This window comes from Myotis nattereri, assembly GCF_964212035.1.
Source record: "Myotis nattereri genome assembly, chromosome: 3".
In the NCBI taxonomy this organism is placed as follows: Eukaryota; Metazoa; Chordata; class Mammalia; order Chiroptera; family Vespertilionidae; genus Myotis; species Myotis nattereri.
Genome location: NC_138077.1, coordinates 30,901,291 through 30,925,784, shown reverse-complemented (window position 1 = coordinate 30,925,784; position 24,494 = coordinate 30,901,291). Strand labels below are relative to the sequence as shown.

The 24,494-nt window shown below is 41.9% G+C and overlaps 1 protein-coding gene across 2 annotated transcripts; it reads left to right on the top strand.

The window, feature by feature from the left end:
* Positions 1-1,341: 1,341 nt before the first annotated feature.
* Positions 1,342-22,944, top strand: LRRC34 (leucine rich repeat containing 34; the record flags this gene model as incomplete). Of its 2 annotated transcripts, XM_081086982.1 has the most annotated exons (10): positions 1,342-1,957; positions 2,878-2,996; positions 3,826-3,890; positions 4,874-4,957; positions 9,182-9,310; positions 12,604-12,699; positions 16,599-16,753; positions 18,906-19,061; positions 19,857-19,983; positions 22,603-22,944. In XM_081086982.1, 10 exons carry the CDS (start codon positions 1,884-1,886, stop codon positions 22,804-22,806), a joined length of 1,209 nt encoding a protein of 402 aa, XP_080943108.1. In that variant the 3' UTR covers positions 22,807-22,944. The 2 variants fall into 2 exon arrangements, with proteins under 2 accessions (XP_080943108.1, XP_080943109.1); XM_081086983.1 differs by lacking the exon at positions 12,604-12,699 and having other exon boundaries at positions 1,884-1,957.
* Positions 22,945-24,494: the final 1,550 nt, after the last annotated feature.

Below are 24,494 nucleotides of genomic sequence, written 5' to 3'. Positions count from 1 at the left end.
GGTGCTCTTCTAGGCAACCCCAAGTACCTGCGCTCCTCCAGCACACACCAAGCAGTTCCGCCCTCTAGCAGGTTCACTCCACCAGGCAGGACATCACCTCCTCCAGGAAGCCCTCCCTGATTCTCCCCAACTCTCAAAGAGGGATCTGCAATGCCCCTTTATGCTCCCTTAGCTCCGCGCCCTCTCCGAGCTGCTGCTACCAGCTCCTTCTGCACGTGGCCTCCGCAGGTGTGTGCACACTTCAGGGAGGCGACTGTGTCATAATCATCTTTGTAGTCCCGGCCCAGCCCAGCAGCAGTGCCTCCTAAACCTGGAAAACTGGTCCCTGCAAAGTTGCCGGGAGCCCAGCCTCGGTGTGACATTAACCCCTGGGAGGAGAAGGGCGTGACCTGGACCCAGATATGGTGACCATGGAGCCTGCACAGCATGGGCAGCCACTGCCTGTGCAGCCAGGCCTCCCGGCCTACGTGAGTAATGGCGGGGGATCCCAGGCGCGGGGCGCTCGGGGTCCTGCGGCTTCTCCCTGCACGCGCTCCCGATCCCGGCACCACGCAGCACGCCGTGACCAGGGCGCATGCGTGCGGTCGTCATGACAACGTCGCCGCTACAGCCCGCCGCGAGAGAGGAGCATGGAGCCGGGCTCCGCGAAGGGCCCCTGGCCCAGGAACCCCTACCCAGCTCCGCCCCCCACTCAGATCGCTATTCCTACTTGGGACCGGGCCCAGGCCTTCGGTAGCAATAAGAAATAGGGTGTCCTTTGTCGCCCGAAACCCGCAAAGAGCGTGGGAGCCCGGGCTGCGGGGTGGCACCCCTGATTATGCCGAGCAGGCTCCGCGGTGGGGGTGGGGAAGGGGGGTGAGGGGGTATGGAAGGGGAGTGTGGAAGGGGGTTGAGGGGTGGAAGGGGGACGAGGGGAAGGGAGTGTGGGGGTGTGGAAGGGGTTTGGGGGGGTGTGGAAGGGCGCGGGAGGGGGGGCGTAGCGGGAGCGTGCCTTGGGAGCCCCAGCGGTGGCGGGAGCTTTGGGGCACCACCAAACGCGGGCGGGAGGAGACCCCAAGTCTTGCGGCCGGTCTGCCCTTTGCAGGATAGGTTGTCCTGAAGGCAGGTGTTTCTGTCGGTCTGTGGCTTTGCTTTTACGGTCTCTGGGAGGGTGACTGGGTGCTCTTCTTGGGCCCCTTTTTGTGGGAGCTCCAAGGCAGGAGACGTGAAGAGCTTGTTTCTATGATTGTGGCCTCAACTCAGTGTTAGGAAGAAGCAATAGAGCTGTGTTCCAAGATGCCATCAACTCGCACGGAGTATGGAGAGGGTATCGAAGCAGCTTAAGGGACTTGGTGATAAATCAGATCCCTTTTGAATGTAGATTCTCGGTTAAAACTGTCTTTATATGAAGCCATTATAAGAAACCTAGGGTTGCCTTAACCCACTGTCGCAGGGTGGAAAAGAAACTTTGGAATCAGTTTGATTCTGTACTCTGCCCTTATTAACTGCATGAGTTTGGACAAAATATTTAATTTCTCTGGCATTATTTCCTCAGCTACCAGGCCGGTTACATATGGAGGTAAATTCTCCTTTTATGTCACTTCCAAGTTAGTGTGTGCCCACCCTCAGTGGGTGCTTCTGTGGACCTTGGTCTCCAAACAGCATTTTTATTCTCTCTGGTTCCTAACTTCGGTTTCTCTCCTCTTTTTCTGTTAATTCTGTCTCCTTTTCTTCCCCACCTGACTCTGTACATACACATTCATATCTTTGGAAGAAGTGCAATTTGCGGAGAAGGAGGGACTCGGGGGTAATTAACATGTGATGAAGGGTAATGATAATGCATTTATTTCTCAAAAGCTCCAGGACCTATTGACAGCCTCTGGCAACTTTATACTTATCTATGTATGGAAAATTCACAGAAAGTTAATGATTTTATATTGCAAAAACTCAAAGGAGTGGATGAAGAAATCAAAAAGGGGTAAGGAAGAAAAATACTTGATTATATCAATAATATTTTGTGATGTTCATCTGTGTGAAAATCCTGGAATACTGAGTGATTTCAAAGCCATTTGCAAGTGCTTGGTAAAATGGACATGTCTTTTGATTCAGAGTAGCTGATTATCACTGTGAGTAGGTCTTGAGGTAGAGAAGTAGTTGATGGTCACTGTTAGTAGGTCTTGAGGTAGAGAAGTAGTTGATTATCACTGTTAGTAGGTCTTGGAGGTAGAGAAGTAGTTGATGGTCACTGTTAGTAGGTCTTGGAGGTAGAGAAGTAGTTGATTGTCCCTGTGAGTAGGTCTTGAGGTAGAGAAGTAGTTGATGGTCACTGTGAGTAGGTCTTGGAGGTAGAGAAGTAGTTGATGGTCACTGTGAGTAGGTCTTGGAGGTAGAGAAGTAGTTGATGGTCACTGTGAGTAGGTCTTGGAGGTAGAGAAGTAGTTGATTGTCCCTGTGAGTAGGTCTTGAGGTAGAGAAGTAGTTGATGGTCACTGTGAGTAGGTCTTGAGGTAGAGAAGTAGTTGATGGTCACTGTTAGTGGTCTTGGAGGTGGGGGAGTATACTGGGAAGAGCACTAGACCAGCAATCTCCAGCTCTGGGTTTCCAGGTTTGTCCTTAACTCCTATTTGCTGGTCGTTATACAAATCATTGAGTCTTCAATGTCATTACATACCAAGTGGGGATACTTCTGTGTGTGAGAGAGAGAGAAATTAGGTTATATAGTATTTGTTAATGTGCTTAGCAAAATCTGTGGAATATTTAGTAGTTTTAAGTGACTTGATGTAAATCTATATTGCTGTACATATTTGGTTCTGATAAATGCTATCCATGAAGTTACTATTTACACATGAAAACTAAAATCGTTTTATTTTGTTACTGACTTTATTTGTATTTTAACAGATCAAGAGGAATCACATTAAACCTCGCTGGTAACAGTCACTCAATGCCAGTGGAAAGACTAACAAATGAAGATTTTTTAATTCTTTCTAAAACTTTAGAGACGAATCCATATATTAATGGTATGGTCCATACCTATACTAATACAAGGGTAATATGCTAATTAGACCGGGTGGACCGGCCATCTTCTGGACATCTGACTTTCTTCTGGACAAAGCCATGGTGGTAGGGGCCAAGGCAGAGGCAGTTAGGGGCAATCAGGCCAGCAGGGGAGAGCAGTTAAGGGTGAGATCAGGCTGGCAGGGGGGTAGGGGTGATCAGGCCGGCAGGGGAGGGCAGTTGGGGGCAATCAGGTCAGCAGGGGAGGGCAGTTGGGGGCATTAGGCAGGCAGGCAGGTGAATGATGAGGAGCCAGTGGTCCTGGATTGCAAGGGGGATGTCTGACTGCCGGTTTAGGCCCAATTCCTCAGGGCCTAAACCGGCAGTTGGACATCCCCCAAGGGGTCCCAGATTGGAGAGGGTGCAGGCTGGGCTGAGGGACACCCCCGCACTGGGCCTCTGGTATTATAATTATGGCCTCCTTAAGAATCTTTGCCCCTGCTTTTTAAAAATTTTTAAACAAAAACAAAAATTTTTAAACAAATTTTCAAGACAGAGCTTTATTTTTTAAAATATATTTTTATTGATTTAAGAGAGAAAGGGATAAGGAAACAGAGAAACATCAGTGATAAGGGAGAATCGTTGATTGGCTGCCTCCTGTACTCCCCCGACTGGGGATCGAGCCGGCAACCGAGGACATGTGCTTGACCAGAATTGAACCTGGGACCCTTCTGTCCACAGCCAACTCTCTATCCACTGAGCCAAACCAGTTAGGCTGCCCGTGCTTTTATTTTCCTGCTTTCAAGAATCCATTATAAGGCACACCAGCTTTTATTCCTCTGTGTTCTTCAGGTTTGGATGTTAGGTATAACCTCATAAGTGATGCTGGTTTGTACTATGCTGCAAAACTGCTTCAGGTATTATTCTACTACAAAATGTTCTTTTTTTTTCTTTCAGGGGTCAGTTAAGAACCACTCCTTTCTTTGGAATGTGCAGGGTTTGAGCATGCTAAGTTAACCCTTTATTGCAGATTCACTTTGGAGACACCCAAACTGAAATTCTGCATTATGGTTGCATTTTATGTAAGAAAGACAGTGTGGTCCACTAATCAGAGAGGTTGTACTTAAAGAAAAGGCCTTGTTTTAGCCTCAGAAGACCAGCAAAGAGACGTTTGTCTGTATTGTCAGTGAAAATAAACTGTTTAAAGCTGTATATATCTTTTTTTAATTTCTTCCTTATATTGGCTTTTTAATTTTGTAACTACTTATCCCAACCTCGTCTTCTAAAAGCACTTTTAGTGAGTTTAAAATGATCTTAAAATTCTCATACCCATGAAATGGTGCACAATGCAAGTGCAGAGGTGAAGATTAAAAAAATGAAGAAACCATGTTATTCTCAGCAATCACAAATAAAAATGCAACAAAATCTTCAAGACATTCTTAGTTCTACTTTAGCGAAACCTCTAAGTCTAATGGCACACCCACAAAATGCTAGTTCTGCAAAATGTCAAGTCCTGACGGTGATATATTTACAACACTTAAAATACATTGAAAATCCATTTGTGCATTTGGTTTCAGTAGAGCTGGTAACTAGAGCTGCTGAGTCATCTTTTACAAACTTGTACACCACGGTTAAATATACAAAGCACATTCATACTTTGAATCATTGGTCAAAACTGAAGATAGTCCTTTTCTTTCATCTATGTTGCAATTATATTTATGTTTAAATAAGAATAGTGATTTTTTCCCCCTTAATCGTAGTTTCTTTTGCTAGACTTTCAGATTTTCTGGTTTATAAAGATTTTCTGTTTCATAAACACTGTTACTTAAATAAAGCAGCTCACACATTATTGATTTTTAATAATACATGTTTAACCGTTTCTTTTCTCTCCTTATTATAGAAACAACACAGTCTCATTTATTTAAATCTTATGTTTAATGATATTGGGCCCAAAGGTGGAGAGCTGATTGCTAAAGCACTACTTGTAAGTATTTATGTACCTAACATTGTATTTGGGAATTTTAACTTCTGATATCTTAGAACTAACAGAATCAAATGTGAATGTGAATTTATATTATTTTAATATTGTGGGAATGTATATTTTTATTACACTTCAATTTATTAAAATATGAACATTATCTGAGCACTTTTGAACTCATTTTTAAAAGTAGCTTAAAATATAGTTCACATACATAAAATTTACCCTTTTAAAGTGTTCAGTTTAGTGTTTTTTTAAATATAGTCACAGAGTTGGGCAACCATCACCATAATTAGTGCTTGCCGAGCATTGTCATCCCCCAAAAGAAGGCCTGTACCCATTAGTAACCCCTCTCCGTGCTTCTCTCCCCACTCACCGGCCACTACCCCTCTTCCCATCTATACCAATAGATTGCCTGTTCTGGACATTTCATGTATACGAATCATTCAATTTGTGGCCTTTTGTGATTGGCATAATGTTTTCAAGGTTCATCCTTTTTATTGCCAAAGAGTATTTCATTGTATCGGCATATCACATTTTGTTCATCCAGCTGTTAATGAACATTTGGGTATCCACTTTTTGTCTCTAATGAATAATGTTACTATGACTATTTACACGTTTTTGTGAGCACATAAGTTTTTATTTTTCATGGCTATATACCTAGGAGTGGAATTTGTGGGTCATTTGGTAACTGTTTAATATTTTGAGGAACTGCTAAACCATTTTCCAAAATGGTTTGTCCCTTTTTACAATTTCACTAACAATAAATGAGTTTTCCAATTTTTCATGGCCTCACCAGCATTTGGTACTATTTTTTTTTTTTTTTTTTTTTTTTAGCCATCCTAGAGAGTATGAAGAAGTTTTGTGGTTGTTTTGATTTACATTTCTCTAGTATAAGTAGTGACGTGGAACATCTTTACATGTGCTTTTTAGCCATTTACATATATTCTTTGGAGAAATATCTTCAAATTCTTTGCTCATTTTAAAACTGAATTATTTGTCCTTTTGAATTATAAGAGTTTTTTTATATTCTGGATAAAGTCCTTTATCAAATGTGTATTTTGCAACTATTTTCTCATTCTGCAGGCTTCCTTAATTTCACTTCCTTAATGATGTCCTTTGAAACACAACATTTTTATTTTTTATTTTTTATTTTATTTTTTTTAAAAATATATTTTATTGATTTTTCACAGAGAGGAAGGGAGAGAGACAGAGAGTCAGAAACATCGATGAGAGAGAAACATCGATCAGCCGCCTCCTGCACATCTCCCACTGGGGATGTGCCCGCAACCCAGGTACATGCCCCTGACCGGAATCGAACCCGGGACCCTTCAGTCCGCAGGCCGACGCTCCATCCACCGAGCCAAACCGGTTTCGGCTGAAACACAACATTTTTAAATTTTAATAGAGTTAAGTTTATCTATTTTTTCTTTTGTTGTTTGTGCTTTTGGTATTATAGTCACGAAGATTTACAATTATTTTCTTCTAACAGTTTTATGACTTAGCTCTTTGATCCATTTTGAGTTAATTTTTGTATATGATTTGAGCTAGAAGCCTAACTTCATTCTTTTACCTGTGGGTGTATCCAGTTGTCCCAATGCCATTTGTTAAGACTATTCTTCCTCCTCCTAATTGTCTTGACACCCTTGTTGATAATCAGTTGACTATAAATGTGAGGGTTTATTTCTGTGCTCTCCGTTCTATTCTTTTAATCTGTATACGCCTGTCTTTGTGCCAGGGCCACACCATCACAGCTACTCTAGTGTTGTAGTAAGTTTTGAAGTCAAGAAGTGTGAGTCCTTTGTTCTTTTTTCAAGATCATGCGGCTCTTCTGGGTTCCTTGTATTTCCACATGAATTTTAAGATCAGTTCATCAATTTCTGCAAGAAAAGCACCTGGGATTTTGAGAGGAATTGTTTTAAATCTTACAATCAGTTTGGGGAGTATTGCCATCGTAATGATATTAAGTCTTCTGGTCCCTGAATATGGAGAGTTTCTGTTTATTTGGGTCTTTAATTTCTTTCAGTGATGCTTTATAGTTTCCAATGTGCAAGTCTTGACCTTCTTTTGTTAAATGTACTCCTAATGTTTTATACTTTTTGATATTATTGTAACTGGAATTTTCTTAATTTAATTTTTTGATTTGTCATTGCTCATGTATAAAAATACAATCGATTTTTTACACTGAGTGGCCAGATTATTGTGACCACCTGACGTTTGTAGGCAAATTGGCCATACACTGCATTGTATGGGATATGGAAGCCGAAGACCTATTCAAACACCTTTGCTATCTGCAGTTACCAAGATAAAACGTCTCCAATTCACACAGGAACACAAGGATTGGACAGTCGAACATTGGAAAAAGTCATGCGGTCCAATGAATCATGTTTCCAATTCCATCATGCAGATGGCAGAATGAGAATTTGGCAGAAACAGCATGAAAACATGCACCCCACATGCATAAGTACAACCCTTCAAGCTGGTGGGGGTAGTGTTATGGTTTGGGGCATGTTTTCCTGGCATGATTTGGGCCCTTTAATTCGTGTGGAACAACACCTGAATAGCACAACATACCTAAGTATCGTTGCTGATCAAGTTCATCCTATCATGTTGATGGCGTATCCCAATGGAGATGGCTTCTTCCAACAAGACAATGCGCCATGCCACAGTGCTCGTATTGTGCAGGAGTGGTTTCAAGAACATGAGGGAGACTTTACCTTGCTTAGGTGGCCCCCACAATCGCCAGATCTCAATCCAATGGAGCATTTGTGGGACGAAGTTAAAAGAGCCATCAGGCAGCTGGTTCCACAACCATCAAATCTCACAGAACTGGACAGTGCTATTCATCAGGCATGGTGTCAGATTCCTCGCATCACCTTTCAACATCTCGTGGAGCCAATGCCAAGAAGAATTGCCGCAGTATTGAAGGCAAAAGGTGGCCCAACGAAGTACTGATGGAGTGGTCATAATAATCTGGCCACTCTGTATATATTGACCTTGTGTCCTGCAGTCTTGCTGAAGTTTATTAGTTCTAACAGATTTTTCCTTTTTGTGTGGCTTCCTTAAGATTTTCTACATATAAGATCATTTCATATGCAAACAGAGATAGTTTTACTTACTTCTTTTCCAATTTGGATGCCTTTTTAATTTCTTCTTGCCTGATGGCCCTGTGTAGAACCTTCAGTACAATCTATATATATAAAACCCTAAGCGACTGGTCGACCGTTCGACTGGTCATTATGATGAACACTGACCACCGGGGGCAGATGCTCAACACAGGAGCTGCCCCCAATGGTCAGTGAGCTCCCACAGCGGGAGCTCCACTCAACTGATCACCTCTCACACCTCTGTGGCAGCGCTACTGTAGCGGGGCAGGATGAGCAGGAGTGGCGCAATAACCGCCCGAGCTTGGGCCTCCCCACCGCCTGCTGCTTCACACAATGCTACATACCTCAGGGGTGTCGGACTGCAGGTTTCTGCCTGATCCCGGCAGTCCGACATCCCCCGAGGGGTCCCGGATTGCAAGAGGGCACAGGCCAGGCTGAGGGACCCCACTGGTGCACGAATCCATGCACTGGGCCTCAAGTGTTAAATAAAGGTGGTGAGTTTGAATTAGTTTTAAAGACAATTATTTGCACTTACATGTCCTAATATTCATTAGGACAATGAAATGTCTGTAATTTTCTTTGTGAAAGTTATCCAAAAAGTAGAATGAGAGAAGGAATTAAACTTTGAGAATGTCTGAGAACTAGATCTTTAAAAGTGAACTGATTGCTTAATGGGCACCGGGTTTCCTTTGGGGGTGACTGACGAAAAGGTTTTGCAACCAGCTAGCGGTGATGACTGTGAATATACTAAAAATCAGTGAATTGTACACTTTTAAATGGTTAATTTTGTGTTATGTAAATTTCACCTCAATAAAAAAAAATGGTATAATGTTCTTAGAAGATAAATTTATAGATTTTTCCAAGGAAAAGAAAGTTTATTAAAAGTCTGCTTTATTTAGTGGTTATTGTTTAGCATCTGTTTCCTGGGTGTTCTTTCTACTGAGCTACTATTAAACTACATTTTATCTATTATGGGAAATTGAATGTCACCCTTAAAGACTATCCAATTCTATCCCATGAATAATTGATGAGCCTGCAAATAGTAAAATAGTCACCTAACTCATATACTCTGAATTTCTGTGGATTAAAAACTTAACCAAGTTTTGACTGTTTCCCTTTTCAGAAAAATACAACTCTGAAATACCTAAGAATGACTGGAAACAAAGTTGAAAATAAAGGTGGAATGTGTTTTGCTGCAATGCTACAAATAAATTCATCCTTAGAGAAGTTAGATCTGGGTGACACTGACCTGGTGAGTAAATTGGTTATGAGAAAATCACCCCGATAATGGATCCTTTTCCCTGGAAACCAGCATAGAGAGCAGCTAAATGACAGCATTATGAATGGCTAGACTTGCCCCTAATGTCTAATATCGGAGAAAAGGCTGCTTTAAGAAAACAAAACAAACAAAAAAAAAACCTCAGAAAACCTAGGCATAATAGTGCTTACTTAATAAAACAGATTGTTGTAAATGACATTACAGAAGAATTTCCAGTATAATAAAAATCTTCTTAAATTTCCATCCACAAACCTTCTTAACCTGTGTGGGATTTTAAAAGAAAAAGACTGTATTCATTTTAATTAAACAAATACTACTTTATTAGTATGATACAAATTTTTTACTTTTGAAAACATTTTGAAGTGAGTAGTTGTAGCCTAAAAACCTAAAATGAACCCTAGCCAGTTTGGCTCGATGGATAGAGCATCGGCCTGCAGACTGAAGGGTCCCAGGTTTGATTCCGGTCAAGGGCACATGCCTGGGTTGCGGGCTCGATCCCCAGTGGGGGGGTGTGCAGGAGGCAGCCAATCAGTGATTCATTCTCATCATTGATGTTTCTAACTCTCTCTCCCTCTTCCTTCCTCTCTAAAATCAATAAAAATATATTTTTTTAAAAAAGACCTAAAATGATGCCAAAAACTGCTCTGGGCCTTCCACTGGCCTGATGATGAGGTGTGTGGGTTTTGCATGTCTTCAAATTCCAGACTTCATTTTCTCAACATGCTTTCAGACCTGGAGGCCTAATGTTGGGAACCTGTTGTACAGATTAACGAAAATTACTGGGACACAAAAACAATAAGATGGCTCAGGAGGCTCCTAGGAATAATAGGTTCTGGAGCTTTAAAAAGTAGTAGATGCCAGTCTGGCTCTGGGAGAAGCATTAATTCAATTTATACCCTCTACACGTAACAGTCACAATCCTAGCTTCCAAGGATACAAGTGCGCATCGAATGTGGTCTCTGCCTTCTTTATTAAAGCCTATATTTAGTTGGGAAAATATCAATAAACAAATAGAGAAAGGTGCTATGAAGATGGCCAGGTACTGTTTATAATGGGGAGGAGGTAATTCGCATGATAGACGGTTGCCTAAGACCTGAGGAAGTAATATTTAGGAGTCATGAAAGACGAGGAAAAACTGCCTCGGAGAGGTCTATGGCAGAACATTCCAGGCGAGGGGTCCAATATAGAGACTCTGCTAGTACTTCCCCATGTGTGGTGGAGGCAGTATTACTGCTACAGGTTGAGGTAATTTTAATCCTTATGTACATGTTTTGCAGATGCTTTCTATTTATTTCAAGGGATTATGGTTTTCCATTTACAGCAGTGATACAAAGGTGTGTTTTTTGAGTATATTTTTATTGATATCATTGAGGAAGGGAGAGGGAGAGAGTTAGAAACATCAATGATGAGAGAAAATCATTAATTAGCTCACGCCCCCTACTGGGGATTGAGCCCACAACCTAGGCATGTGCTCTGACCAGGAATTGAACTGAGAACTCCTGGTTTATAGGTGGACACTCAACCACTGAGCCAGCTCAGCTGGGAGTGATTCAGAGTTTTAAAATAAAGTTAAAGAGTTGATTTAATGGAAAAATGTTAGGTAAATAGTAAAACTGCCCAGCCAGAATGGCTCAGTTGGTTGAGCGTCATTCTATGCACCAAAAGGTTGCAGTTTGATTCCAGGTCAGGGCACATACCTGAGTTTTGGGTTCGGTCCCCGGTTGGGGGAGTATGGAAGACAACTAATTGATGTTTCTTTCTCTCCCTTCCTCTCTCTAAGCATGTCCTTGGGTGAGGATAAGAAATAATACTAAAACTGATGTTCAGATTGATGGTAAAATCATGAGGGAGGAACATGAATAATGAAATATGAAGTCTGGCAGGTTTTAAGAACTGAAAAGACAGTGGCTGGACAGGAGTTTAAAGAGTGCCTCACAGTGAAGGTGGAGAGGTTTATAGGGGCCAGTTTCAACGAAGGTTGTGTGGGTTGTAAATGTGGGTCATGGGAAGCAGGGGGGATTATATTATAAACTAGAGGCCGGTGCACAAAAATTTGTGCACTTGGGGGGTCCCTCAGCCCGGCCTGTGCCCTCTCGCAGTCTGGAACCCCTCGGGGGATGTCCACCTGCTGTCTTAGGCCTGCTCCCCAGTGGATCAGGCCTAAACTGGCAGTCAGCCCAGGAGCCCTCAGGGGATGTCCACTTGCCAGCGGGGAGCAGACCTAAGCTGCAGTAGGACATCCTTAGTGCTGCTAAGGAGGCAGGAGAGGCTCCCACCACCACCGCTGTACTGGCAGCCGTCAGCCTGCTTGTGGCTGAGCAGAGCTCCCACGGTGGGAGCGCACTGACCACCAGGGGGCAGCTCCTGCATTGAGCATCTGCCCCCTGGTAGTCAGTGTTGTGTCATAGTGACCAGTCATTCCCAGTCGTTCTGCTGTTAAGGTCAATTTGCATATTTCCCTTTTATTATGTAGGATGCCAGTCATGGAAAGGCCTTAAGTTGAGGGGTGACATGATCTGATTGGTGCTTTGAAAAGATCATTCTGGTTTCTCTGTGAAGAATGAGAGGGTGGCAAGAGGAAACCCAGTGACCACATAGGAAGTTATTGCAGTTGTCCACGTGGTGATCAGTGAGGACAAAGATGGGGGTAGGGTGGTGGCCACAGAGGTTCCCTAATCTGAGACATTTTTTAGAGGTAGAATCTGTAAGACTTACTGATTAACTGGATGGGAGGGTAAGAGGACTGGTGGAGTGAAAGGAAGCACAGGTTTTATGGCAAAATAGCTGGGTGTGTGTGGTGGTACCATCACTGAGATGGGGAGGATTAGACCGACCCAATAAGGTAGAGAGGGAGGCCTGTGGGAGCGGTGGAAATGTGATGAGTAACCCTTTCCTGCCACGCACACTTAAAGTGTGACTATAAAAGAATGCTGGCACAGGACAGGCGTTCTCAGTCTACAGAGCCCTAGCTGGGATTCACATGTGTATCTGAGGGCTTAGGAGCAAACCTAGAGGCAAACACCCTAGCAGATTCTCGGAGACTGAAACTCCCCATGCATGTTATCAGTAGGTGTCAGGGCAGGGAGAAAAGAGCATAACAGTTCATTTCGGAATTTGGTCAATCTATAATTCAAGGAGCAGGAAATACTTAAACATTTTTAAGCCACAATTTTCATTTATCAGATTACCAATCTTGAAATATTTATTTATAGGGAGGTTAATTTATATATTTTGTCAGTTTCCTTAAAGAATTCATCTGTTTTTAGGGAATGCAAAGTGTGATAGCATTTGCTACAGTCCTAACTCAGAACCAGACAATTAAAGCAATAAACCTAAACCGACCTATACTGTATGGTGAGCAGGTATGTATCCCGAGTAACAGTAATTAATATTACCACATGTGAATGAAATGAAGGTACTGCTTACTGAATGTTATGTCAAGGTTCACAAATGCATTATTTCTAGAATGTAAACTATTTATAAAAAAAAAATCTTTTAAAGGAAAATTATTACTTCTTGATACGAGTCTTAAAGCTAAATATGTTTTAAATGTTGCTTATTTAGGCAGCAAACATATAATTTTTTTTTCTTTTCATAAACTCAAATTCTCAGTGAGTAAACCTGTGAGGGGCAAAGTAGTTACAATGAAAGAATAAAAGATGAAAGTTTTAAAGGCTGGACTATAAGGCGGGTGTGAACTGTTTTACTGTTTGTTTTTGTTATATTGCGGTGACTGAACCATTACATCTTTAAAGTCATGAGTAATCATGGCAGAATGCGTGTGCATAGCAGTCTGGGAAGTCTGGACTTGCTCCTATAGGTAAGCCGCATGCTGGAGACACACAATGTGGTCCTACTTTCAAGGCTTCTTGCCCCTTAACATTCTTTTAGGTGGTTTTCCTTTCTTGTCAGTTGTAAAAAAGTAGTGAAGAAGAACTCATGTTATTATTGGTCTAAACAAAAACAGAATATCTACTAAAAAAATTTTCAAAGTACTTTGTCTAGTCTTTAAATTATCTATGTCATTGTTCCCCATTAGTATGAGTCATTGAGAATTAACTATATTTTAAATATATATATATATTTTTATTGATTTCAAAGAGGAAGGGAGAGGGAGGGATAGAAACATCAATGATTAGAGAAAATCATTGATCTGCTGCCTACAGCATGCCCTACACTGGGGATCAAGCCCTCAACCTGGGCATGTGCCTTGACTGGGAACTGAACTGCGACCTCCTGGTTCATAGGTTGACACTCCACCACTGAGCCACGCCGGCCGGGTGAGAATTAACTATATTCTTAAAATACTTTTTAATATTCATGTTTTTGCATTCTTTGTCTGCATAGATCTCTCCCTTTGAATCATTTCTGCACTTTCCTGTATCAAAATTTTTGGAATTTTACATGTTAATTGCTTCACGTACATAAACCTAATCTGTTCAACAAACACAGAATCCTCAAATACAAGCACCCTTCTTTAAAAGACCAGCAAAGTATCTGACTCAAAGTAAGCATTCAGTGAGTTGCTTCACTGGTGATTCATTCATTCATTATAAACATTTGCCAGGCTGGTGTCCTCAGTGGTTGAGCATCGACCTATGAACCAGATGGAGGTCACAGTTCGATTCCCAGTTGGATCACATGCCTGGGTTACAGGATCCATCCCCAGTAGGGGGCATGCAAGAGGCAGCTCATCAATTATTCTCTCATCATTGATGTTTCTATTTCCCTCTCCCTCTCTGAAATCAATACAAATATATTTTAAAGTCACCTTTAAAAATAAACATTTGAATGTAACCCTAAACCAGACACAACGCTGGATGCTAGAATAAGAAGTCAGAAAAAAAGAAAAAAAAAGAAGTCAGACATACACTCAGCCCTTGTCTTCAAGGAGCTTTCGTCTACATGGGATGAGATCAACAAGTTTGGAGGGTGTTATGGTTAGGGGACCTTGGGAGCATGTGGAAGGGCAGCAAAACCAATACAGAGGGACGAGAGGTAGCTGGGAAGGTTCTCTGATTGAGGGCATGACAGATCTGAAGGCTAACCATTTTCTGGATTAAAGGTCCCAAGGAAATAAACGTTAAACTCTATGAAATCATATTATGTTGAGTGGCCTCATTACTCCCCAGTCCACCCCAAAAGAGTCATTAAAAGCCCAGGCCCTTACTCTCAGTCTGGAGCTTCTGGGCAGTCAGCTACACTCTGCTTTCTCTTCCTCTCCAAGGCAGTCCCCGCCCTCTCTCACTGAGCCCTGCTCTCCTCTTAACTGGCTTGTGGGCCTCACACGTTGCAGTTCCAAAATGTGAACCTGCAAACTGATTTCATTTAAGGATTTTCCTGTTCACTGTCTGGGGAGCTTAGACAAATATCTATGCCAGGTGCCACCCTAGGCAAATTAAGTCACAAACTTAGTAAATGGGGCTAAAAAAAAAAAACAACCTTTACTATTTCTGACATTAGTCCTCTCTTTGAAACTTCTTGACCTAAAAATGCCATCAAGATGTACAACACAAATGTGTTTTTAATATGTCCTCCATTCCAGGCAGCACACACAGCAACACTGGACTCCCTAGGGCAGCGGTCGCCAACCTGTGGTCCGAAAGGTTGGCAACTGCTGCCCTAGGGGGTCAGTTTGCATTTCTTAGGATGGTAACTACAGCTTCCCCTTGGGTATATCTTTTCATTGTCAAAACAATAATATAAGCATACCAGACACAGGATTATAGAATATTGAAGGAGTAAATGCTTTGCAGTTTTCTCTAGAACTTATTTTGTGCAGGTACTTTATTTAATTTTGGTGGGAAGTATAATATCACCTATTTAACAGAAAAGGAAACAGACTCAGATGAAATAATTTGCCCAGTCATATAGGTAGTAAAAGGTAAAGCTAGCGTTTGGAAATTTTATTATAAAGCTCATGTGCTATTGCTGTGTGGTTCCATTTAACTTTTAAAGTTTTTCTTAATGCACATTTACATAATTAAAGCATAGTTATCATATTTGTGGTCAGCATTTTTAGTGACTATAAAACTTACTAAAATACAACAATCATTCAAGAGGACCAGAAAATACTTGGGTCCATTCATTTTAAGATACATTTTGATTCTGTTAAAAATTTGAAATGCTTGGTATTCAAATCCTCATTGAAGTTATATACCTTTTGCCTGGGAGCAGCTATATTTTGGAATTAAAAAAAAGTCTTCCAGCCCTAACCAGTTTGGCTCAGTGGATAGAGTGTCGGCCTGCGGACTGAAGGGTCCCAGGTTCGATTCCGGTCAAGGGCATGTACTGTGGTTGCGGGCACATCACCAGTGGGGGGTGTGCAGGAGGCAGCTGATGGATATTTCTCTCTCATCGATGTTTCAAACTCTCTATCCCTCTCCCTTCCTCTCTGTAAAAAATCAATAAAATATATTAAAAAAAAAAAAAAAAGTCTTCCAGCCTGGCCAGTGTGGTTGAGCCTTGACCTATGAACCAAGAGGTCACGGTTTGATTCCCGGTCAGGGCACATGCCCAGGTTGCAGGCTCTGTCCCCAGTGGGGGATGTGCAGGAGGTAGTTGATCAATAATTCTCTCCCATCTTTGATCTCTCTCTCTCTCTCTCTCTCTCTCTCTCTCTCTCTCTCTCCCCCTCCCTCCCTCCTTCCCTCCCTCCCTCCTTCCCTCCCTCCCCCTTTCCCTTCCTCTCTGAAATCAATAAAATACATTTTTAAAAAACTCTTCCAGTGACAAGAAAACAAGATTAAGATATATGGTATTTAGACATTTGGGATGATTATAAAAGGGAGGAATCGGATATATCAGTCGGTTTAAATGGGTGTATTTTTAAAATAGGCTGGAGACTAAGAAATGTCTTTATATCTTGTCTACTATTAAGAGGAGATCAAGAACAAAGTTTAGGAATATGTGGAGGGTCAGGAACAGTTCAGAGACTTGAGTGGACGGCAGTAAGGGAGTTAATACGCTCACTACATCGTAAGACCAGTTGGTTTGATTTTTTTCCTTCTGGAATGATTCTTTTTCTTAGTGATTATTATGTTTTTTTTAACTAGCCTCTTTTACATCATTTAGTTACTGCATTTTGCAAGTGCCTGCTACCTGTTCTAAGACAGTAAAGATATCATTTGTGGCAAAGAAGGTAAAGAGGATCATTTATGGCAAAAAAAAAAAAAAAAAAACATTTTTAGTATATGTTCGGAACAAACATCCACTGCTTCAAAATTATACTTTAGAAAAACAGATTTTATCTATTTTTTAGGAAGAGTCCACAGTTCATCTAGGCCACATGTTAAAGGAAAATCACAGTCTTATTACACTACACATGAGTAAGCATAATGTGAAAAATTCTGGCCTAAAACAGTTATGTGATGCACTATATCTGAACAGAAGCCTGCGCTACCTTGATGTCAGCTGGTAGGTGATAATTTATACAGTAAGTAATTCAAGTCATGGGCATAATCTATGTCAACATTCATAGTATATAGTATATTTTGTTAGACACTAATTCCAAAGATTAGAAAACATAACCACTGTTGTCAACTTTTTATTCTAAGCCTTAGAATTTATTTAGTTTATGCTGATATTAATCACCTAATAATTTAAGTGAGCAACTTAATTATGAAAATCAGAATGGAAGCAACATTTTATGGCAAGTTTTCATTAACTTTTTTGGAAATTGAGTAAAATAAATATTTAGAGAAATAGAAAGTACTGTTTATCACTCTGTAAGTTTTTAAGTATGTTCTATGAATAAAATAATATTTCAGCCCTAGCCAGTTTGGCTCAGTGGATAGAGTGTTGGCCTGCGGACTGAAGGGTCATGGGTTTGATTTCAGTTAAGGGCACATGCCTGGGTTATGGGCTCAACTCCCAGTAGGGAGCATGCAGGGGGCAGCCGATCAATAATTCTCTCTCATCATTGATGTATCTATCTCTCCCTCTCCCTTCCTCTCTGAAATCAATAGAAATATATTTAAAAAAAATAATACTTCATATTTTCAAATATCTCTCTATATAAAAGGCTAATATGCTAAGTGTCTGTCCAACCGGTCGCTACGATATGCACTGACCACCAGGGGGCAGACACTCAACGCAAGACATTTACAGAGAAATGGCACTGTGGACCCTAGAGCAACAGCCCACCAAATCACAGCCAACACTGCCGAGACCCCATGGCACAAAATGCGGCCCACAGCCCAGCCCAGCCCAGCCTGGAAATGGCTATGGGCGCCGGGTAATGATGTCACATAGCAATGCCTGGCTTCCTCTCCCTAGCGACAGGCCATTTAACAATAAACAGCACTATGGATCTGGTGCCCACAAACCAACACTCGGCTTCCCCCAAGTAGGACACAGGCCCCACAACCACCCCGGAGTGACACCCCACCAAATCGTAGCAAACGCTGCTGAGACCCCCTGGCACAAATGCAGCCCACTGCCCAGCCAAGCCCAGAAATGGTTGCTGTGGGCACCAGGTAATGACATCATGTAGCATCGCCCGGCTTCCTCTTCCTAGCGACTAGCCTCCTTGGAGTTTCTTCACCCCAGGAACACAATTTGCTTTATAGCCAGGTACAGACATCTTACACTTTAACCAAATGTCTGTGAAGCGTTTTCCTGTGCCTCATCTCATTTGATCCTCACAGAAGTCCTGGAGCAGGCAGATAGGAGACTCGGTAGAATCCTATTTTCTTTTCATTAGCCAGAAAACGGAGATTTAGAAAGTTTAGAAACTTGACTGAAAAGAAGAAATGATGGACCTTGAAAATGACTTCAGGTTTTCTCACTGCGCAGAATATAGTAAAACACTGCTGCAGTTAAATATTTTACCCTTTGTTCTCCCTGCATGATCTACAATAATGTGTTTCGTGTTGATATTTACTGCTGTGTTGCTGACAATTACCTGAAAGAGAAGTTGGGGTGCTTCACTGGGTTGGGAAAAGTTTAGCTCCATTCGAAAGCAGGTCTAATTAAGCAAGTTTATTCTATACTTGAGGCCCAGTGCATGAAATTCGTGCACTTGTTGGGAGGGGGTCCCTCAGCCTGGATTGCAAGAGGGCACAGGCCAGGCCAAGGGACCCCACCAGTGCATGATTGGGGCCGGGGAGGGATGCGGGAGGGCTCCAGGGTGTGTCTGGTCCATCTTGCTCAGTCCCGATCAGCCGGACCCTAGTAGCAAGCTAATCTACCGGTCAGAGCGTCTGCCCCCTGGTGGTCAGTGCACATCATGGTGAGCGGTTGAGTGGCCTTAGCATATTATTAGCATATTATGCTTTGATTGGTTGAACGGACGACCGATGACTGGACACTTAGCATATTAGGCTTTTATTATATAGGATATATAAAAGGCTAAGTTGACTCATGCATGTGTGATACATATAAAGCTCTTGCTAGGGCCAATTGCACACGTGTGTTTTTATCTGTCATTGTATATCGTGAATTTGGTTGACACTTCTATTATAAAGAGTGAATAGTGATATTAAAATATTTCTTCTAATTAATTTCAATGTGCACAAATTCGTGCACCAGGCCGCTCACTAGTAACTACATATTTTTCCTTTCCCAGCAATAAAATAACTCATGATGGAATGGTGTTTTTGGCTGATGTACTGAAAAGCAACACTACCCTGGAAGTAATAGATCTTTCTTTTAACAGAATAGAAAATGCAGGAGCAAATAGTCTCAGTGAAACTCTTGCTTCACACAACAGGAGCCTTAAAGCGTTAGTATGGTTTGTATTTTATAACAGAAAACTTAAATGTAACATCAAACCACTTAACTCTTAAGATTCATGATACTAATTTCCTAAACTGTCATAATATTAAGTGTGCAGTAAACATTTCAATTTCTAATTTTCAAAAGTACTTTTAAAAATTAGATTGTTTTATTCTAGTTATGATTGCTTAAAATGAATAAGAATATTCTTATTGCTTACATTATTTAACCTGAATTCTAAAATGAAGAATAAGTCAAAGAAAATATTACTGCCCTTGCTGGTGTTGTTCAGTGGTTAGTGTGTCAGACTGGTCACCAAAGGATTTCGGATTCAATCCCTGCCCCGGTGAGGGCGAGTGCAGTGTGGGAGACAACCAATCAGTGTGTCTTTCTTACATCAGTGTCTCTCTCCCTTCCTCCCTACCTCCATTAGCACTCTCTCTAAAAGGGGAAAAAAATGGAAAAAAATATTCTCAGGTGAGAATAGAAAAAAAGAAAGTATTACTTGGATGACTTTTATCTTCAAAGATATATCTGTAATCCACCCCCAAACATTTACTGAATAATATAAAATGATTTCCACAATGTAGGCAACTCTACTAGGTGCATGAAGCATACAAGCAGAAAACTAAGTTTCTTGGATCTGAGGAAATACATAGTATTTTGACTACTACAGTAAACATATTTAAGAATAATTGTGAGACTACAAAATAAGCTGTTTGTAATAAATGTTGCTAACTTAGGCATTCTCTTTTTTGTGGAAATACCAGTTTCCAGGTTATTACTTTTTGTTTTTTCACAGGTTGTCAATAGTCAGCAACAACATACAGGGAGAAGGACTGGTTGCACTTTCAGAGTCAATGAAAACAAATCCCACGCTCTCTAATATCTACATTTGGGGAAACAACTTTGATGAGGCTACATGTGTGGTAAGTTTTTTCTTACTGAAGGTATTTTCTAGGGTCTTCTCTATGATATCAGATATTATTTACTTACTAGTAGCCCATTGTGCGATATCACATGCAGTAGGCTGCCTGCCGCTTCCCCGGGAGCCAGTGGGAACCGCAACGCGCTGCCAGGAGCAGTGCTGCTTCCACGGGAGCCATGCAGCTTCTGCGAGAGGTGGAAGCAAACCGCCGGTGCCCACGGGAGCAGGAGGGAGCCGTGCGGCTTCTGCAGAAGGTGGGCCCGCCATCTCCTCTCCAGGCCTGCGCTTGGTCATGGAGGCTGCGGGCCAGCCCCCCTGTCCCTGTCCGCTCCAGCACTGGGGGGCCGCCCGAGCCGGGTCGCAGCAGCTTGCCAGCCCCGTCTGTCTCCATCTCTGTCTTTCCTCTGGGCCTCACCTGCCTGCGCAACCTCCTCCTGTCTGGTCGTGACCCATTACGGTGTCCTGGCCTAATTTGCATATTTCCTTTATTAAAAAATATCTACACTAATAAAAGAGAAAAATGGTAATTGGCGTACGGCGATACCTTTTTCATTGGCTAATCAGGGCTATATGCAAATTAACTGCCAACAAGATGGCGGCTAATTTGCATATGTAGGCACAATGCAGGGAGGCGAAAGGGAAAGCAGGAAGAAGCCCCCTGCCACTGACAGTGACCTGAAACCCAGGGGGTAGCTAAGAGCTGGGGGGCAGGGCAAAGGCGGCCCTGGGGCTGCCTTTGCCCTGCCCCCCAGCCATGATTGGAGAATCAGGCGCGTTTGCCGCCCTGGCCAGTGATAGCAGGAAGTAGGGGTGGAGCCAGCAATGGGAGCTGGACACGGTCAAAGCTGGCAGTCCCAGGAGCTAGGGGTCCCTTGCCTGGGCCTAAAGCGAAGCCCACGATCGCGGCACCCCCCGCTGCCACTGCAGGTCCCCGCTGCCTGGGCAGGACGCCTAGGCCAGAGGCGTTAGGCCTGGGCAGGGGCGGAGCCGGGGATTGGGGGGATATGATGGTCCCCTTGCCCAGGCCTGAAGCCTGGGTCAGAGGGGTCAGGCTTGGGCGGGGGGTGGAGCAAGCGATCAGAGGGAGATGGGGGTCCCCTGCCCAGGCATGATTCCTGGGCCAGAGGCCTCAGGCCTGGGCGGGGGCCAGAGCCAGTGATCAGGGGGAGATGGGGGTCCCCTGTCCAAGCCTGACACCTCTGGCGGAGGCGTCAGGCCTGGGCAAGGGGCTGATCAGGCGATCGGAGGGTGATGGGGGTCAACGCCTGAGGGCTCCCAGTATGTGAGAGGGGGCAGGCTGGGCTAAGGGACACCCCCCCCCCCACCCAGTGCACGAATTTCGTGCACCGGGCCCCTAGTATATGTATATCTAGAGAGAGATAATTATTTACATTGTTTACAAGTGCATTAGGAATGATTACAAAGTAGAGTGAGGCGCTACAAGTTTTGATAAATTTTAACATTGTCCTAAAAATTAGCTACTGGAAAGTTTGGTTGAAATAGCAGGATATCAAGTGCTACATCCTATATAATAAAAGCCTAGGTGACGTCGTGCAACATCATCACAAGATGGCCACCACGAGATGGTCACAATATGGCCAGCAGGGGACGGCAGATGTGGACAATCAGGCCGGCAGAGTAGCTGTTAGGTGTCAATCAGGCTGGCAGGGGAGTGGTTAGGGGTGGATCAGGCTGGCAGGCAAGCCATGAGTAGCCAGCAGTCCCTGATTGTGAGAGGGATGTCTGACTAGGACGGGCCTAAACCAGCGTCGGACATCCTCCAAGGGGTCCCAAATTGGAGAGGGTGCAGGCTGGGCTGAGGGATACTACCAACCCCCCTCTTGTGCATGAATTTTATGTACCGGGCCTCTAGTATGAATATAAAGATCACATACTAGAAGCTAAGTTGAGTTTACAACTAATAATGACAAACTAAAGCAGAATGAAGCTAGACTTTAAAATCTTTTACTGTCTAAATTTTGCCTTTCTCTATAATTGCAACCTTACTGATAAACCAGTTTAACACGCTTGTATAACACCCTTACACAGATACCAATGATCCATAAGCAATATGCAAAGTAATTTCTACAATGAAGATAGAATTAGGCAGCCAGCCAGGCCAGCATCTAATACTATGGGGATTATCTCTCTTAGCCTAAATCTGTAGATTAGTTTCAGCAAGTTCATGAACTCCGTATAGTTATAAAATCTATGCTTAATTTTTCTGAGAAATGGATCCCTGGTTATCATCAGATCTTCAAGGACATATACAATAGCCTTCCTCCTTCATTTAAGAACCTCTGTGGGACTTGACATTTTTGACCATGGGACTTTTCAGTCCACAAAAGTGGTGTACAGAGAATTGGTAACTCTAGGAGTTATTTTTTTTTTTTTTAAAAAAGCTCTTAATATATTAGAAATGTTTTACAAAATTTTAATTTCATTGTGTGAAATTAAATGAATAAAAACCTCATTACAATACCTAGAAAGTATAAAAATTCAGCAATGTTATTCAGAATATTTTATTATAAACTGCAAATTAGCACAGCCAATTTAAGTACTGTAAAATGAATAAACTATTTTCTTAATGATATAGTTTTTCTTTTCTTAAAAATATTAGGCATATTCAAACTTAATTGAAATGGGCCGTCTAAGACCAGACGATACCGATGTGCAGCCGTATGAGGTGGATGGACGTGTGTATCTTTCAGAAGTCTCCAATGGCCTTAAAAGGCACTACTACTGGACACCAACTTATGGAGAAGCTTTCAGCCACTCATCTAATGCCGGTTTCAGTCTCGTACCAGTAGGCCAGCAGCTATGACAAACAGTCATAAAATAATTTTCACACATTTGACTTACTATATTCACAGAGATGAACATTTTATTGCCTATTTCATAAATTAGGACAAATTACTTTTATCAAATATGTAAAAGATATGGCTATATTAAACTATCCATATGAAAAAACTGAGTAGTGCAATTTTTAAAAGGAAATTTTACAAAATAGACTATAATTTTTATACCCTAGAGAAAGAAATCAAGGAACTTTTTGTAAAGAAAATATAACCAAGTAGTAAAATAGCATACAAGAAAAGGTCATTATAGGTATGCTAACTCTGGGTTGTCATGAAGTGGTAAAAGGATTTCAGGTGGCAGATTCTCAGGGGATTCCAAGGGGTTTAGGGGTGGAAAAGCATTTTATATGTCTTATTTGGGTATTACAGATGAGTGTTGATACAATCTCACAGATACAGGCAAATAGGTATAAATATACACATATACAAATACATATAAACGTATACTTTCCAAACACGCCAGTGCTACCAGTGAGCTTTTTAAGACAGCTCTCTTTTGGAGTTCTATCTTTCTCTCTTTAAGATAATTCTCTTTTAACATAGTTCTCTCTTTTGCCAGTAACATTTTAATGATTTGATGGCAAATAATGACTGTTGACTGTAGTGGATCTTGTTTTCAAATTAAGATTACTATGAAGAGGCAATTGACACTAGGATCCTTCAATTCACAAACTTTTGAATCCATACAAACCAAAAAGAGGCTGCTTCATTTGAATGATTTATCACTGCTCAAGCCAGGCAAAGTGAGAAAAAAGTATGTGAACAGATTTTAAAAGGTACTTTAAATTAAGCTGATGTTCTGCAGTCTAAAAGAAAGACGTTCCCTTAAAGTATTGTGAATTCCTCAAATCACAGCTGTACTCTAAATAAATATTTAACATTAGAAAAACACAGAGCCCTTGCAGTTTGGCTCAGTGAATAGAGCGTTGGCCTGCAAACTGAAGGGTCCTGGGTTCAATTCTGGTCAAGGGCATGTATCTTGGTTGCAGGATCCATCACCGACCCAGGTCAGGGCCTGTGTGGGAGGCAACTGATCGGATGTATCTCTCTCTCTTTCCCCCTCCCTTCCACTCTCTCTCTAAAAATCAATGGAAAAATATCCTCAGATGAAGATTAACAAAAACAAAACAAAAAACCCCAGACATATCACCCACTGCCCATTCCTTCATTAAATTAAACAATTAAGATAAATATCCCCTACTATTTCATTACTTTTAAAGTTTAACAGGTCTTTCCTTATATACAGCACCTAATACCATCTTTCCATACTCCCTGGGAAGGGGTGAAAATGGTGGTGGTGGTGGTTATAAAATGGGAAGAACATTTGAACAAATTGTATCAGGCATTATTTTCAGGTAATGTTATAGGGTCATTGAGCAGAAAAGACCTAAATGCCTTAAGAAATGCATTTTCCTGCTTTCAGAGAGATGAATTTGAATCATCTAGGACAGATGGTTGTTACTAGATTGCTGAGAAACAAAATCTTAAAACATCTGGAATTGGTTGATAAATACACACCCAATAGTTTTTGTTAGTAACAAAATGTATAAAATGGATTTCTAGGTTTTTATTTTACTTTTTGGTCAATCCTCACCTGAGGATATTTTTTCCACTGATTTTTTTTTCTTAAGCGACTGGAAAAGAGGGGAGAGGG